This window comes from Mastigoproctus giganteus, chromosome 11, assembly GCF_048544385.1.
Source record: "Mastigoproctus giganteus isolate SK-2022 chromosome 11, ASM4854438v1, whole genome shotgun sequence".
NCBI classification, from domain to species: Eukaryota; Metazoa; Arthropoda; class Arachnida; order Uropygi; family Thelyphonidae; genus Mastigoproctus; species Mastigoproctus giganteus.
Window position 1 is genome coordinate 118512474 of NC_143585.1, and position 19490 is coordinate 118531963.

General features: G+C 35.8%; 1 protein-coding gene across 1 annotated transcript in view; it reads left to right on the forward strand.

Annotated features, from left to right (window-relative positions):
• The window catches only part of LOC150078378 (DNA polymerase lambda-like), a 66702-nt gene extending 47421 nt beyond the window's left edge, over positions 1-19281 (forward strand). The window contains exons 8-9 of the mRNA XM_090384549.1: positions 5338-5499; positions 18554-19281. Coding sequence (XP_090240675.1) covers positions 5338-5499; positions 18554-18661 — 270 coding nt within the window. The 3' untranslated portion in view covers positions 18662-19281. The remainder of the gene's footprint in view (positions 1-5337; positions 5500-18553) is intronic.
• The last annotated feature ends 209 nt before the right edge of the window (positions 19282-19490 follow it).

Sequence of the window (19490 nt, forward strand, 5' to 3'; positions counted from 1 at the left end):
TGTTTTTTACCATCTATCCCGGAAAATCGAGAGTCTATTGTATGTGGATCCCAGCATTACAATTAATGGTGGGACCTGCTACAGCTATATAATGAGAGATGGTGGGAATCATGGGAATAATCCAGTATTTCAACATTGGGTCACAGATTATAATTAAAATGCTGCTTACACCAATAATGCGCTGCAATGGCTGAGCTGGCAAAATCAGCCTGGTGAATAGCCCCCTCGTGTTCAGAAACACAATCACATAATCTACATTCCACTTACCAATATAAGAAACCCCACAATCCAGGCAAGCAACATGATATGCCACATTTGCATGGTGTGACAATGGAACAGCTGGTTCATGGACAGCATTGACTGTAATCACTGAATACAATCCTGATGTTCCCACTCTAATCAGAACAATGCACTCGTTTCTCCTGCTTACATTCCCCACTACTGGGTGTTTCTGCATGAGTGTTGTAGGGTGTTGCTGTGCTGTTACTGTATTGTGATCATGTTTGGCAGTTCCCTATATAGACAAATTCGAGGCACTGCTGTGAATGCCCTGGTTAGTGTCCCCATAGCTAATATTGTTATGGTAGCTTTGGAGAACAACATATTTGCGGATTTGCCCATTCCTGTCAGACTCTAGCAAAGATACCTCAGTAAAATATTTACTGTTATTCTTTGGTGGGTCAGAGATGCTGCTCCTCCAGTATCTTAATTCCTTGTCTACATACATCTCATTTACTATGGTTATGGAGATGGATAATGCTCTTCCCTTTTTAGATGTTCATGTTTTAGTCATGCTGGTCACCAGCTGGTTACTTTGGTCTTTACAGAAGCCATGTGTTGCGGGCATATTACTAATTTTAAATTTGCACATGTGCCCTGGGACATCTTTATAGCACAGTGAGGGCATTGTTCAGTCATGCATGGTTGCACTGTGATTCTGTTATAGACAGAAAGGTTGAGTTTGTCAAGATCAGATCGGATTTGTCTAGATTTAGCTCCCTCCCCCCATGTTCCCACTTTAATCAGGACAATGTACTCATTTCTACTTCTTACATTCCTCACCACCTGCACATATTACCAGGCTGTTGCACCATTACCTTATTGGTTGTGTGCAACCCCCTGGCAACACCAGATTACATATGGTGTTGTCCAGAGTCAAACCGGCTGTTCCATTATTGTGGTAATAACAGTAATAAAGTGTAAATGTGGTATATCGTATTGCTTGCCCGTATTGTGGAGGCTCTTTTATCAGTGAGTCAGAATGTAGATTGTGGTCGTGCTTCTGTTTACCGGGCTGATTTTGCAGCTCAGTCACTGGGAAGAAAAATTGGTGTGAGCAGAATTTTGATTATAAACCAAAAGCCAGTATTTAAATATTGAATTATAGCCATTATTCTCGCCATCTTTTGTGGTTCGAGGTTCTCCATATGGCTGTGGTAGGTCACACAATTAATTGTAATGCTGGAACCTGCATACATCCTATTATGGAGGCCGTTATTCTACATCATGATGAGGAATGGCAAGTTAACAACAGAGCCGGTGTGTACCACACCATTCTGCAGTCTGACAGTTAATGTCTTTTCTCTTTCCTTCCTTTTCCCTCCTCTTTTTTCCCTTTTGCTGCACATGATCCACAACAAATCCTCTATAAATAAGGATTTGTGGTCATATAACAGTCTCCTGCATGTTCTATCGCTTTATTTTTTACACACTAGTTTTTTTGTTGTATTTATTGATTGTTTTGATCAGTTTGAGTTTTGAGTGATTAAAGCAAGCTGTTGTAGTAAATAATGAAAGTACAGTGTGTGTGTGTGTGTGCGCTCATATATATAAGGTTCTGTAATTTTAAGATAATCTGTTTTGCATTTTATTGAACATGTACTGTATTTGTTTTATTGCAGAATTTATCTATTTAAAGCTTTAAATGTTTCTGCTACATTTAATACTGTTATATATATAGAGAGAGAAATGGTACCTTCCAGAAACACAGGTCGTGCCAATTAGTTAGAATTATTTACATTATATAGCAGGGCTTTCCAGGCTGTCAGCAAGCGAAATCCCTGTTTTGGAATTGGAACATGGAATGTACACACTATGCTACAGATTGGAAAATTAGAGAATGTTAAAAGAGAGATGAAAAGGAATAAACTAGATGTCCTTGGACTGGCTGAAACCCATTGGAAAGATGCAGGAGAATTCCTCAGCAGAGAATATAAAATAATACATTCAGAAAGTGATAAAGGTCAGGGAGGCGTTGCAATTATTATGTCAAAACATTTTTCATCATTCTTGACAGATGTGGAAACAATCAGTAACAGGATTATAATGACCCATCTTGCAGCAGCTCCAGTTGATATTGTAATAATACAAGTTTACATGCCTACATCAAACAGCGATGAAGACACATTAGAAGAGATCTACGAACAATTGGAAGAACTTCTGAGAAAAACAAAATCAAATGATAATGTAATTATAATGGGAGACTGGAATGCAGCTGTGGGAGACAAAAGAGAAGGAAATATTGTTGGAGATTTCGGGCTAGGAGCAAGAAATTTGAGAGGACAACAACTAATCGATTTCTGTAGTCAAGAAAGATTTGTAGTAGCCAACACTTGGTTTCAGGCTCCACTACGATGTAGGTATGTGTGGAAAAATCCTGGAGATTCTCGTAGATATCAGTTAGACTACATTCTGGTGAAACAAAGGTACCACAATCAGGTAAAAAAGCCATGTCTTTTCCAGGAGCAGATGTGGACAGTGACCATTCAGTGGTGAAAATGATAACAGAACTAAAGCTAAAGAAAATTAATGAAAAGAAAATAAATAATAAATGGAACCTAGAAAAATTAAAGAATGAAGAAATAAGAATACTGTTCCAGAATACTACAAACAGCTATAATGAGGTAAATAAGGAAAGTATGATAAACAATATTGACCGGATATGGAATAACATTAAAGAAACTATAAACAAAGCAGCAAATAAATTTCTGGAAAATGGAAACAAGGCCAAAAGAAAACCATGGATCAAAGAAGAATCTTCAAAAATATGAAAACAAAAGATGGAAAAAATAATTACCATGCTCTCAAGAATGAAATTAATAGAGAATGCAGAAAAGCAAAAGATAAATGGTGGACAGAGCAATGCCAAGAAATCGAAACCTTAATGCAGTATGGATGAACAGATAGGGCCTACAAGAAAATTAAAGAAATAACAAGAAAATGTAATGGAATTCGCTCCAGAGCAATCGGGAATGAAAAAGATAATGCCATTCTCAATGCAAAAGAACAACAAGAGACATGGAGAAAGTATATAAAGGATTTATACACAGAACCACGTAGTTACACTTGGAAATATGATGAGAAAGGAGAACAACAAAACTTAAAACAAGATCAATAAAAGAAGAATTTAATATTTGATTTTGATTTAATATTAGCTTTATTACAGCAGAATTAATAAAAAACAGTGGAGATCAAGTCAAGCAATCACTATTTGGATTGATTTTGAAAGCATATAGTGAAGGAAAATGGCCAGAAGAACATTGTACAACCGTCACAGTACCAATACCAAAAAAATATGCACCAACCAAATGCAAAGACTACAGAACCATCAGCCTCATATCACATGCATCAAAAATTCTCTTAAAAATACGAATAGAATCCTACATTGAACACTTTTTAGAGGATACACAATGTGGGTTCAGAAAGAACTTATCTACAAAAGAAGCAATAGGAACTTTAAGATTCTTAGGCGAAAGAATGATAAATAATGGCAGGAACCTGTATGCGTAAACACGCATGCAAAATTGACTATGCAAAAGCATTTGACATGGTAATTTGGAATGAGCTTTTTCCTCTGCTAGAAAACATGGGATGTCCACAAAAGATTAATTAGGCTAATATTTGATTTGTATAAAAGACAAAAGGCCATCATCGGGTTAAACGGAGAATTGGCAGAAACAGCAAAAATAGGGTGAGGAGTGAGGCAAGGATGCCTGCTTTCCCCAGGTTTATTTAATATATTTGCAGAATTAATAGTCAAAGAAGCATTTGATGGTAAAAAGTTAGATATAAAGATAGACGGAAGAACACTTAGCGCAAGCAAGTTTGCAGACGATCAGGTAATCCTTGCAGGGTAGCCCAAGAATGTTATCCAATATGCTAAAACAGTTAACTAAGAAAGTGAAGAAATATGGAATGAAGATTAACACTAATAAAACAAAGATTATGATGATAAGTAAAAAGCCAAAACAATTTCACATTGAAACTGATGGAGAAAAAATAGAACAGGTGACAAAATTAAAATATCTAGGACAGATTATAACACAAGATTCATCTTGCCACAGTGAAATCGGTTCAAGAATTGCGACAGCAAAACAAGCATTTAGAGATAAAATCTCTTTACTAAGCCAAAGAAATATATCACTAGACCTAAGAAAAAGAATTATGAAAACATATATTTCGTCAATTGCTTTGTATTCGGGAGAGACACGGACATTAAAAAAACCAAGTTGAAAAAACTAGAGGCTTTTGAGATGTGGTGCTGGCGAAGAATGGAAAAGATTAGCTGGACAGAAAAAATGAGTAATAACATGGTTTTACAATGTGTAAGAGAAGAAAGAGAATTGCTAAGAAGAATCAGAAGACAATGGCTACAATGGATGGAAACACACCATAAGGCATAGAGGGATGTTACTGGATGTGCTGGAAGGCAAAATACTGGGAAAAGGAAAACAAGGAAGACCAAGAAACACCATCATAAATACAATTCTGAAGGAAACTGGGCTTTGAAGCTATGCAGAAGTGAAACACCTAGCACAAGACCAGGAGAAATGGAGATAGCTCGTCAAAGGGGCAAATCTCGATAGACTGATACACTGAAGAAGAAGATATTCAATGGATAAATCTCACCCACTTAATGCAGATTCACTCACTGCTCAGTTTTTATGGCCCTCAATTAAGAGTGCTAAGCAGAGGACAGCTATAAATTTACAGAAATCAAAGTAAGTTGATTTCTGTAAATTTATATACCAGCCAGCGGGTATTTGGTTGATGGAACAGACTTCCATCCCTTGTTGTGGAAATTGATAGCCTAAATAAATTTAAGTCTCAGCTGGACAGGTATTTCGAACAAACAGAGGGGTGAAATAGGAGTGGTTTTTTTTTTGGTTTTTTTGGCTGATGCTACATAAGCTTGCTTTCTTGCATCATATGCCTCGACTAATGCTAAAGTTTAATCACATTTCTAAACTTCATATTAAATTATTACATTTATTGTGTATTCAATTTTGATTTTTAATCAGTAATATTTTATTGATCATGTATAAACTGTTTTTCCAGCATCGTAGATTGGATATAATAGTAGTTCCTTACAATGAATTTGCTTGTGCCCTGCTTTCTTTTACTGGATCTGCTCATTTTAATCGTTCCATGCAATTGCTTGCTAAGAAAAATGGAATGGCACTTTCAAAGCACTCATTGAATTCTGGTGTTATACGAAAGGTCAGTAAATATACTTTAAATATGAGAATTTTTTCCCCTTTGCATAACACTAAGTTCTCAGAAGCACTTAAACACTATTATATTTCAAAAACATGGGCTATTTTTGGCCATGATTACAGCCATGACTTTTCTGGGAATATTTTTAATCAATTTATAGTAGTACATAAGTAGATAGCTGATATTTTGCTGAATTCTCTTCCAAAACGGTCATCAGCTGAATAGTTGATAAGGGAAATGCTTGATGTGCATCCCAAATGAGGCAAAGCTTTCAGTAAGCAAAGTGGTGGTGAACTATATAATGAGAATCATCTACTACATAATATTGCCTGTTGACACAGAGGAACAACATTCCTCTATGTAATGTGGATGCCACACCTTTGACCCCTGATTACATTGACACACAGAGGTAAACCCAGAATGGCAACAGACTGTTTTAAGACAGTGTCACAGCTTGCAGGGTGCAGATTATGCAGGAATGGTATACCAAGCAGCCCAGTAAATATGAAGAATTTTCCACGAACATGTGCAGTCCTTAAGCATGAATGTCATCAAAAATCTATGGGATTACTTGGAATAACACATCCAAAGTGTGTCCCAGAAGATGACAAATCTGTCAGATCTTAAAGGTCATGATCGAACAAGAATATAGTGACATTACTTGATGTTTCTTTGCTTGCTTATTTGAATCCATTCCAAACAGGATTTGCTGCTGTCATAACCACTAAAAGTGGAACTATGTGCTGATGGGTACATTTTCTAATGTTTTGATAGGACTATAATAGTTTAAATATACAAACAAAGAAAAAATTAATATGCAAATAAATGTGCAACACACACGCATACAGGGTGAGTCGAAACGAAATTATGTATACACACTTTAACAATCCATAATTTGTGAATTAGATCACCAATATGTATTATTATTATTTTATTTTTTCAGATTGCTTGAACATGCAGAGAACACGCAGTTAAGTTTTGATAAGAGGAAAGTGATTCTTAAATGGTTCTCGAAATTTTAAAATGTTAGAGGTTCGGCATGCATGGGAAAGACAACATGGAACAAGAGTGCATATTTATCTGAAAATAACCTCTGTCCATGATAAATATGAACTGCACACAATATCAATAAGATAAGCAATGGAAGGAAAAGGACATCAAGAAGTACCGAGCATGACGAAGCCGTACTGAATGCATTTGAATATTCCCCACAGAAGTTAGAAGACAGTATCCACGAGAACTGCAAATGAGTCAATTGAATGTTATAAGAATCTTAAAGAAAGTAAATTTGAAGCCTTTCAGACCTTGATTACTGCATGAAATAGAAGAAAATGGTCCAGATCAACAAACAATTTTATGACAATACAACACAATTAGTTGTATTTTTAAAGGTGCCAATTCCATCATAAAGGTGGAATTGGCACCTTTGACAATGCCATTGTATGGTCAGACGAAACAACATTCAAACTAAATGGACATACACAACTCATCACAATTGTATTTACTGGACCAGTACAAATTCTCACCTCATCTTGCAGAATAATGTTAACCTGCTAGGAATAACTGTGTGCATGGGAATCTCCATTCGTGGAATTATTGAATCATGCAGATTAATTGCATTGTTATTGGAGAGATTTATCTTGAAATGGTAAGAAATTATGCAGTACCCAGTATCAGAAGTGTGTTTTGGTATACATTGGTGTTTTTCCACAGAATAGTGCACCTCCACATTTTCATACTGCTGTCTGTGACTCTCTGTGCAATATGTTTCTTTGTAGCCCTTGTGCCAGAAATTCCTTAAAAACAACTCTGACTCTTTGGATGGAAAATTTCATGAACAATGGACAGGTTGCAGGGAGATTGCTTTTGAATACCCTCTAAGATCTCTGGAACTCAGTCCCTTAAATATTTTTTTTTTGCATGGGGACATCTAAAAGATAAGGTGTACATTCAAAAACATTAGAGGATAGGATCTGAGGATGGCAAAACAGCAGGAAACACACAGAATTTCAAATGGCTTTTGTGCATATGTGCCAGAGGAGGACATTTTGAACATCTTAAATGAGCTTTTTCATTTAAATAGAAGCCAAATATGTAATTCAGTTGTTAAATAAAAAAAAAGTATTTAAATGTAATTATCATATTCAGTAATTATAGCTTATTAAAAGTGTGTCTACATGATCTGACACTGTGTGTGTCAGAGAGAAACCCCTTGATGAACTTCTTCATCAAGGGTTAACAGCCAAAAACAAAGGAAATTCAGCAAACCCCCGCTATTCGCGGGGGTTACGTTCCTGAGAAATGTCGCGAATACCGAAAACGCGAATACTGAGTTATGGCTCGCATAGTAATAAAGGGGTTCCGTTCCAAAGTATGAAATATATAAGAAAAATTAGTCTAAAATTTTGTCTATGTATGTATGTACAGTAAACCCCCGCTATTCGCGGTATCTGTATTCACGTATTCACGATCGCCGATTTAATATAAAATGAAACCTAAAAAAATGTGAATTTTAAAGCACCATGAATATTTTTGGCCATAAAAAACATGGGCGTGGCTAAAATTATCTTTCCCGGTGAAAACAGCGCTCCGTGGGTGGGGGGAGAGGGGTGACAAAATCACGAGCGTGGATGTTTCTCGCTAATCCTTGTTCAGTATGTGTTATGCGTTTGTCATGGAAGGTTTCGTCGTTTGCTTTTAATTTATATGTTTATAAATTGAATAAATTTATATGCTTACAAAAATGATAAATCTACCGTTTTGCAGTGTAAAACAGACTTTTTCGAGTGTGTTAACGGAAGAAAGTGGCTTTATTGTGGACAAATTCTTTCTAACCCCTACAAAAATATGGCTACGAATAAAAAGAGAAATGTGAAAATATCAAAGAAGGTGATGACATTAGCGAATAAAATTGAGTTATTAGACAAAATTTCTAATGGCGAAAGTGTCTCCTCAGTGGCAAAACATTATAAAATCAATGAGTCAACGGTACGATCATTCAAAAAATCGGAAGAAAAAATCCACCGTAGTGTCCGTGAAAACGCGCTAATTGTTTCAAAAATTTGCTCTGTAACTCGTGATGTTAAATTAGAAAAAATGGAAAAGGCTTTAAATCTGTGGATAAAAGACCGAACGCAAAATAAAATTCCGTTAAGTTCACTCATCATTCGCGAAAAGGCAAAACTCCTTTATCAACACTTTAGCGAAACTGGTGATAGCAGTGGCGGGATGTTTTTTTTGCTAGCAAGCAAAGGCACTGGTTTGAAAGATTTGTTTGAAATTTCAAATAAATATTACATTTAATATTAAATTGTTTCTTATTTTCATTTCGATGCCATATGCTTGCATTTCACTATGTACTGTCTATGTACATAGTCATATTATGAAGGGCCGACCGGGCTAGCCGAGTGGGTAAAGTACCTGCCCGGCAACCCAAAGGTCGCGGGTTCGATTCCCGCCTCGGGCTTGGATCAAAGTACTGCAAAAAACTTGGGAGGTGCAATATGGCCACAGAAGCCGATGCGCCAACAACTACCAAATCAAAAAAAAAAAAAAAATATTATGAAGGTACATATAATACATACATAGACAAAATTTTAGACTAGTTTTTCTTATATATTTCATACTTTGGAACGGAACCCCTTTATTACTATGGGAGCCATAACTCAGTATTCGCGACATTTCTCAGGAACGTAACCCCCGCAAATAGCGGGGGTTTACTGTATTATATGTACCTTCATAATATGACTATGTACATAGACAGTACATAGTGAAATGAAAATAAAAAACAATTTAATATTAAATGTAATAATTATTAGAAATTTCAAACAAATCTTTCAAACCAGCACCTTTGCTAGCAAAAAAACTTATCCCGCCAGTGCTATCACCAGTTTCGCTAAAGTGTTGATAAAGGAGTTTTGCTTTTTCACGAATGATGAGTGAACTTAACGGAATTTTATTTTGAGTTCGGTCTTCTATCCACAGATTTAAAGCTTTTTCCATTTTTTTCTAATTTAACATCACGAGTTACAGAGCAAATTTTTGAAGCAATTAGCACGTTTTCACAGACACTACGGCGGATTTTTTCTTCCGATTTTTTTTATTGATCATACCATTGACTTATTGATTTTATAATGTTTTGCCTCTGAGGAGACACTTTCACCATTAGAAATTTTATCTAATAACTCAATTTTATTCGCTAATGTCATCACCTTCTTTGATATTTTCACATTTCTCTTGTTATTCGTAGCCATATTTTTGTAGGGGTTAGAAAGAACTTGTCCACAATAAAGTCACTTTCTTCCGTTAACACACTCGAAAAAGTATGTTTTACACTGCAAAACGGTAGATTTATCATTTTTGTAAGCATATAAATTAAAAGCAAATGACGAAACCTTCCATGACAAGCGCATAGCACATACCGAACAAGGATTAGTGAGAAACATCCACACTCGCGATTTTGTCACCCCTCTCCCTCCATCCACTGAGCGCTGTTTTGACCGGGAAAGATAATTTTAGCCACGCCCATGTTTTTTTATGGCGGAAAATATTCACGGCACTTTAAAATTCACATTTTTTTAGGTTTCATTTTATATTAAATCGGCGATCGCGAATACCGAGATACCGCGAATAGCAGGGGTTTACTGTATAGCAAGAAGCAAGGCTCTGTTTCTGATATGAAGTATACATAGCACGTGGTTAAAATAATGAAACTAAGATGAAAAAGTGTGTACAGGAGCCAAATAAAATATGGCGGTAAGTAAGAAGTTGACATATATTTCATAGCCGACCCAACAGAGATGAAAAAAGGAAAGGAAAGAAAAGAAAATATTGCAATCGAAACAAGAGGAATTTAGAATGAAGGACCAAGACAAAGAAAGACAACTTACTCCGGTTCCAAGCAGGGGTAAATATTCGGGGGCATAATTTGCTAATTCTTTTCTACACTGATACAACTCAACTTGACGGTTACTCCCCTTCATCCATCTCCCCAACACCTGCTTGGAACCGCAGTAAGTTGTCTTTCTTTGTCTTGGTCCTTCATTCTAAATTCTTCTTGCTTAGATTGCAATATTTTCTTTTCTTTCCTTTTTTTTTTTCTTTTTCGGCCTCTGTTGGGTCAGCGGCGCATTATACCCTTAGTAGCTAATGCGCCAATAAAATCAAAACCAAACCAATCTGTTGGGTCAGCTATGAAATATACATCAATTGCCTACTTACTGCTACATTTTATTTGGCTCCGGTACCTGCTTTTTCATCTTGGTTTCATTATTTTAACCACGTGCTATGTATATTTCATATCAGAAACAGAGGCCTTACTTCTTGCTATATTTCCTTTGTTTTTGGCTGCTGACCCTTGATGAAGAAGTTAAAATCATCTGATATATAGCATTAAGTGCTACTGGTAATATATTACTTTTATTTTTCAGGTACCTAATGATTTCTTCCATTGTTACTACTTCCAGTTTTGTCAACTTTTCTCCATTTCTTCTCCAATCTACTTATCTACATTTTATTATGATCATTGGATATTTCTACTGTTTCCAGTACTGCCCCTAGTCCATAAACCATCCTAATATATCACTAAATATCATTCTTTATTTTGCTGTGAATGTTCACTACAACCTCTTATTATTGTATACAGGCACTCTCCGGCTTATGCAATACTCGACTTACATAAATTTGACTTTACATAAGTTTTTGACAGCCGGTGCAAACTTAAAAAAAAAATCATTGAAACGTATTTTGCTCCTGTAGGAATAAATGGTGGTATCGCGAAAATATCGTAATGTGAACCCAATAACCTCAGAAGTTGAAAATTTGACTATATAACTAAGCTATTTATCTCTATAAAAGGTCATTTTTGTAATGGAAATTGCACTACACTTTCATCATTATCATATGTTCCGTTATAAGAATCAATTTTGAACGTCTTTGTGATATTTTTCTAAAGCACATTTCTGGAGGTAGGTCACCATCATAAAACAGTAAAAACAATTTGCACTTTCCAGTTTAATAGATTGTTAGCACAATCTATTATAAATGGTGGTAAACTCAATCTTATTGCATTTGCGATAACTGAAATTCTGTGGGTTTTTACGTTACGGTATTATGCTGAAATGAGTTCCCCTTCACTGAAATCTTCAATCATATAAAAAACAAATAAATTTTCAGAATCTTCTCTTCATTCCTATTTACTTATTACAACGGTGAAGGGAAAAAGGACCAACGGAAAGTGCAAGTGCTGGCAGCACTAGGAAACGAAACAAAATTGATTTTGAAACGAAGATGATTAATTAAGAAGTACGAAGCAGGACAAAGTTTGTCATCTATTGCACAGAATTAGGTCTCGCTGCTTCAACAGTGAATACTATTTAAGAGACAATGCATCTATAAAAGAACATACTAAAGGATCAGTGCATTTAAGATTAATGGTGATCACAAAACAGCATTCAGGTGCTATATTGAAGATGGAAAAGCTATTAATAATATGGATGGAAAATCAGATTCAGGAGCAAGTGCCCCTGAGTCCAATGGCCATTCAAGCAAAAGCAAGAAGTATTTATGAAGATATTAAGGATAAGTACAGCGAACCCCAAGCAAAGTTCGTGGCAAGCAACGGGTGATTTAATAGGTTCAAGCATCATACTAGTTTCCAAAACATTAAAGGATGCAGTGAAGTCACCAGTGCCGATTATGAGTGCGGAGAACACCAATGCACTCATAATATCTCATTTGAATTTAGGGCATAACACAAAGCTGAAACAAGTGAGAGTGTGTCACCCCCTGGTTGTTTGGCACTTTTTCTCTTTACGTTATATGTTTGTTTACTTAAGTAACAAATGCGAGGGAATAAAAATGTAGTATTTCATCAAAGATATGAGTTTTATGAAATGAATAAATATTACAAGCATAGTTCCGTCTAATTTTTTTCGCCTATTGACGGAATGAACATTACTATGGGCACTTGGAATATGCTATTGTGTAGATGAACATTAAAAGAGTAAGGAATGTAAATTTGTGATTTCCACATTGGGTGGCTGCCCAGGCACCCAACTTAGAGAGAACCCTGATCACGAGTGCCATTTTAACAACCGGTTTGCCGAACTCAACAAAAAATTAGGTATCGGTTCTGCTGAACCGGTGCGAACCGGTTGAATCCCACCACTGTATATATTGCACTAAAATAAAACAAAATAAGAACCCATAATGAGTAAGAAGTTAAATCAGAAAACATTTAAATTTAAACATTTAGATTTAAAAATTTTCATTATTAAATTTTTTATGTTCAATTGTAATAAAATTGTTTTTTTTTTTAAATTTGTTATTAAAACATTCTACTTTTTGAATAAAAAGTATCTTATTTGTTAAATTTAGTATGTTTATGTATATGCATTGGAATTTTCATTTTTCAGTTAAAAAATATAACACTAGCCAATATTAAATTTTTTCAATGTTGTACAAATTATCATTAAATCAATATAATGTTAAATTATGCAATTAATTTTTGCTCTAGATTGCTTAAGTCACATTTATAAATAACAGAAAATTTTATAATATTGCAAAGTATTGCACTTTCCCACCCAGCTACTTCATAATGCAGGCGCCTCCGTAGCCAGGTGGGAAGGAGCAGCAGTGCGTAGCACACGCTTCTTGATTAGACCGGGGTTCGAGCCCGTCACCACCAAATACGGAGGATGCGGAAAGGTTAAGGAATGACCACCGCATATCCTGGAGCAATATGGCCTTAGTTGCTAATGCTCCTAAAAAAAAAAAAAAAAAAAAACCAAAAACAAACTTCATAATGCCACCCAGCTGGCAAAATTTTATGGGGAGAACACTGGGACTGAACAATGTCAGTGAAGAAATATAAAAAATACTGACACATCTGCCTCATTTGTTTAATTGCTTACTCCCTGTCACACGGGCACGGTTCGCTTTGACCATTTCACACCTTCCCCCACTCCAGGTGCCTCCATAGCCAGGTGGGCAGGAGCAGCAGTGTGAAGCACATGCTTCTTGGTTAGACCGGGGTTCGAGCCCGTGACCACCAAATACGGAGGATGCAGAAAGGTCAGGGAATGACCACCGGATATCCCCGGAGCAATATGGCCTTAGTTGCTAATGCTCCTAAAAACCAAATAACAAACAAACCTTTCAACACACACACACTTGGGGTTACTTCAACCAATATAAATATACATAGAACTATCAGCTCATTTCTTTGGTCTTCTATACACCGTCTCTGGGCTGATCCTACAGTAAGTTGTCAAATACACCTGACTTTATTCTTTCGCTCTTTTTTCTTTTGACAGAATTTATCAGTTTTATTTTAGCATTTTACTTATTTATTTATTTATTTTTGAATTATATTCTTTTTATTCCTTCCTTTTTTGGACTCTGTCGGGTCTGCTATTATGTATACGTTTCATACGTATACATAATATACATAATTGAAATATCGTTCAAGGTTTAGGCCTAAATGGTTATCAAATGAACTAATGAGACTCGTGACAGAGAAGAAAAATGCATGGGATGCATATAAATTATCAGGTGACGCAGAAGCCTGTGGCAGATATAAGCTAGTCTGTAATCAGGTCACAAAGGAGGTTCGGCAGGCGAAGGCGGATTACGAGAAATCTTTGGCAAAAGATGCTAAGAAAAACAGCAAGGATTTCTTTACTTATATAAACTCTAAAAGGAAGGGGATGAATATGATTGGTCCACTTGACATCGATGGTTCGACTGTTGATGATCCTGCTCAGATAGCAAACAAACTGAATGAGTATTTTGCATCTACATTCACACGTGAGGAATTATTACAATTTGAAAATGGAAGAAGGTTATCAAATTGTAGCAGTGTGCTTAATGATTTTGTAATAACTGAGAGCAAAGTGGAGGAGAAATTGTTGAAGTTAAACATAAGAAAGGCACCTGGGGTGGATGGGATCTATCCAGTTATTTTAAAGGAGGCGGCAAAGCAACTAAGCAAACCCTTAGCCATAATTATGAGAGCATCCTTGGACTCAGGAGAGGTTCCCACGGACTGGAGATGTGCAAATGTGTCCCCAATTCAAAAAGGGGGATCGAAGGGTGACACGAGTAATTACAGACAGTTAGTTTAACTTCTGTTCCGGGTAAAATAATGGAGTCGCTGGTTAAAGATGCATTGCAGGATCATCTAGACAAGACTGCAGCAATAATTCAAACACAGCATGGGTTTGTTAAGGGAAAGTCTTGTCTGACAAATTTGATTGGTTATTATGATGTGGTCACAAAGGAACTGGATGCAAAAAATAATTTTGATATCATATACTTGGATTTCAGGAAAGCTTTTGACACTGTTGCGCATGGAAGACTACTGTACAAATTGGAGCAGAATGGTATTAAGGGTAAGTTGCTACAATGGATAAAAGGATGGTTAAGTGGGAGAAGACAGAGGGTGGTAATCAATGGGTGCTGCTCTTCGTGGACTAATGTTATTAGTGGAGTCCCACAGGGTTCGGTGTTGGGTCCACTGTTGTTTTGTGTATTTATCAATGATATTGATGAAGGTATATCAGGCTTAATGTCGAAGTTTGCAGATGACACAAAGGTTGGCAGGGTTGTTAATGACAGTAATGGCAGTGTGCTACTGCAAGAGGATCTAGATAATTTGGGCAGATGGGCTAAGAAGTGGCAAGTGAAGTTCAACCTTGACAAATGCAAAGTACTGCATATGGGTAGAAGTAACCCCAGAGAAACGTACCAACTGTGTGGTACTACACTTAAGGTGGTAGAAAATGAAAAAGACCTGGGAGTAATTGTGCAGTCAGATATGAAGTTTTCTGAGCAGTGCAGACAGGCTGCTAAGGCGGGTCATGGGGTTTTGTCAATGATATATAGGAATTTTGCTAGCAGGGAAAAGGAGGTGATTGTCCCTCTGTATAAGGCAATGGTCAGGCCACGCCTTGAGTACTGCGTACAGGTCTGGAGGCCTCATTTTAGGAAGGATGTAGATTTGCTTGAGCATGTACAGAGAAGAGCAACACGATTGGTGAGGGGAATGAAGGGATTCTCTTACCAAGAGAGGCTTAAGTTCTGCAAATTGCAGTGGCTGGAGACTAGGCACCTGCGCGGTGATCTGATTGAGGTCTATAAGGCCTTGAATGGGTTGAGCACGCTGAATTCTGATGGGATCCTTCCACTTGTTCAGATTACCAACCTACGGGGACATAAGTTCAAATTAAGAAAGGACAGATGTAGAATAGATGTGCGGAAATTTGCCTTTAGCCAGCGGGTGGTTAATTGCTGGAACAAACTTCCATCTGTCGTTGTAGAAGTTGATAGGTTAAATAAATTTAAGGAGGAACTGGACAGGCATTTTGAGGTAATGGTGTGATTTTTTTTTTTTTTTTTTTGGCTGATGCTGCATAAGCTCCTACACTTGCTTTCTTGCATCATGTGCCACTACTACTACTACTACTACTAAATCATAACAGAAACAGAGACCTTGTCTATTGCTGTGGCTTCTACAGTTTTGGCTGCCAACCCCATGGTTGGCAGCCAAAATTTCGATACCATTTTTATATTCGATACCATCGAATATAAAAATTTATTCGATACCATTTTTATTATTTGATGTTATTTTTAAGTTAATCTTAATTTCATTTAAGGCGCCTCTGTAGCCAGGTGGGCAGGAGCGACAGTGCGTAGCACACGCTTCTTGATTAGACCGGGGTTTGAGCCCGTGACCACCAAATATGGAGGATGCGGAAAGGTCAGGGAATGACCACCGCATATCCCCGGAGCAATATGGCCTTAGTTGCTAATGCTCCTAAAAACCAAATAACAACAACAGTTTCATTTAATTTCAGGTAATCTACTTTTACCTTGCAGGCATTCTCAGTTTATTCCATTGTAATTACACATGACAGGTTAGCAACCCTACTCAATATACTGATCAAATACATTTGTCTATATTTCATTATGATTGCTGGGTATTTCTGCTATAACTAGTAGTGTCCCGGATCCATAATCCGATTAAAGAAATTAATAACTTTTTCGTTCTTTTTTAGACATTCAGTTTTATCAATATATCCTATTATTTTTATTTATATTATATGCATATGTAATTTTTTTATTTATTTCTTATGCCTAATTTGTATTATTATTAATTATTATAGCTTATACAACATGTTGAATATTGCTTTTAGCAGCCACTTATGTTTGTGATTACTTTCTGTTCTTGGTAATTTTTTTTTTCCTGCTCATAGTTTGTGTTAGTTGATTCGTTTTCGCTACTCATACTCCCATTTAATTGGTTTATATTTCTGGTTATCAACTGAATTTCTTCATTCTGGTGGCATCTCGCTTAGCGAAGAGTGCTTCGATCTTTCCTGTTTTTCTGTTGCTGCGTTAGGGCCTCCGTGATGTCATTTTATTGCTCCGGTGGGTTGACTTTTGAGTTTCTGCTGGCATGGTAAGTTGCATTGTGTTCAAAATGCAGTAATATTCACAGCTGTTGTGTCCAGTGGCCCTCTGATGAGAATGTGTATAACAGTAGTTTTTTATCTGCTCCTTGTGGTTTATATTATGTCTATCTTTAGTGGTAGGTTTGTTATGTCTCTTTTTGTGATATTTCACATTGTTTTGGCCTTGGCGTTAACAAATGGGCACCAGTCTAAATTTAACATTTATTGGCGTATTAATTAGGTTTTATTTCCCTACATCTAATATTTCAAAATTTCTATACATATTTTCCTACCACATATCTTCATTTTTCTCTTCTGTCCATATTATTTATCTGTTTTTTTTTTTTCACTCTTCCACTTTTTTTTTTGTCTAATTTATATTTTATATATAAAATAAGTTTATTGGCAAATAAAAATATGCATACAAAATGTGTATGCATATTTTTCGTGTGTATTTAAATGGAAGTTTTCTTCCACACACTACTTGGCTGTTCACTAATGAAGGCCACCCACCAGACGATGAGAAGCCAGTAAGCTTCAAAGCAGGCATCCTGTCAGTATCTCAGATTTTTAAATGCTTAACAGATTTGCACGGAACTCAAATCTGTCAGGTTTTGTTTTCTGCATTAATGTAGCCCCTACAATCCAATATCATAATATTATGTTGCATTTTATAATTACAAAAAAAAAACAAAAAAAACAGTTAATAAAGTACTTGATAGAACAAATTTATATTTGCAGACAAATCAGCAGCTGCCCCCGAAGACTCGGATGTAGAATATGGGTAATCTAATCAGCCATATTTAGCATGTAATTTGTTACTATAGTTGAACCAGAAACTCTTTTGCCTAATAAAATACAAGCCTGAACATATTTTTCAAATGACATTCATTTTGCAGCACCATGAATACATGGCTACAAAAATAATATCAACTGAAAAATACAAACCTTTTTGAATAAATGTAAAATATAATCTGTTAGATCAATTTTTGAGAAATTTGAATAAACCCTGCTTTCTCCTAAATAAAAGACTGAGATTGGCAGCACCACAGCTTAGACAATGGTGAATGCCTTTGACATAGCATTGTAGGTAACAAATTTTAATTGCCTAAATAGCCATTAAGTGTTGTTATCTAAGGGGGTTATTTTAGCTGAGCAGAGGTGACATGGCCCTTGTAACAATTATTCATTATTTGGAAATAGTGAGTGGTATAAGAGGGACAAATAGGAATACTTAAGTGCTATATAATAGAACATTATATGAATACAAAATAATAATTTGATTGGAAAATTTAAATTTATTTGGTATTGTCCTGATTGTTTTCTTTCAAGTATACAAAGTGGATTTTTGCAGCTTTGTAAATTAGTTTTTTGGTTAATTTTTGAGTAATTAATTTTGAATTAAATCAAATTGATTAATTAAAAATTGATCACTTAGTTGATTAAAGGCATTAATCAAAATTGATTTCTTGGCTACTCTGCATAAAAAGAAATGCAACCCATCCTGTTATATGAAGTAATATATATTTGTTTTTCTAAATCTTCATATTTTATTTTAGTCCAAATTGTTTCCTTCATTGCACTTTTATATTTTTTTAAAATAGGGTCAGGAAAAGATCAATGCTGGTTATCCCTTACCTACTCCAACAGAGGAATCAATATTCCATCACCTAGGACTACAGTACAGACCTCCAGAAGAAAGAGATCATTGATTTTAGGCTGGTGGTCATCGCTAAAAATTGTATAGTCTGATCGTTAACATTAATAACTTTTTAATTTTAAAAAAAAACTTTATTTTTAAAACTTGTTAAGTCAATGGCCATATTTCAACTACTGATTGTAAAAGCAGTGTGAAGTATGGTTTCAAATAACTTTTATATCTATATCTTATATCGATCCTCTACTTCATCAATCTATTTTTAGTGATTAATATTTATATACGAGGTGTGACAAAGTTTCGAGAATAATTTTGTTTCTGTCAAAGTGGCCACACTGTAAACCATTACATCCTCCTGCTGTGTAGCCTGAACCCCCCCCTCTACCTGCATGCAAAGGGTAAACGTCAGTCGTTTCAGTCATTTGTACAAGTTGGGTCATGTAAAGACATGTTTCATTCCGTGTTACGTGAAAAATGGAATGCAATTTAGAGCAAAGAGTTGTGATAAAATTTTTGGTGAAAAGTAGTGAATCATCAGCAGATATTTATGGAAATGATACCAGGTCGAAACCACACATTTTCAATTGGGTAAAACAGTTTCGAGAAGGACGTGAATCTGTTGAAGATGCTGAGCGTTAAGGGCATCCTTCCACGACTCGACATGATGAAAACATTGTTCGAAGCGATATGATTGCCAAAAAACTAAACATTTATCTGGAAATTGTTAGATTAATTTTGATTGAAAATTTGTTGATGAGAAAAGTGTGTGCAAAAAACTGGTACTGAAAAACTTCTCTCGTGAGCAGAAAGAAATTCGGTTGTGACATTCTCAGATGTTGGAAAACATTGAAGATGTTCCAGATTTGCTTTCTCGCATGATTACA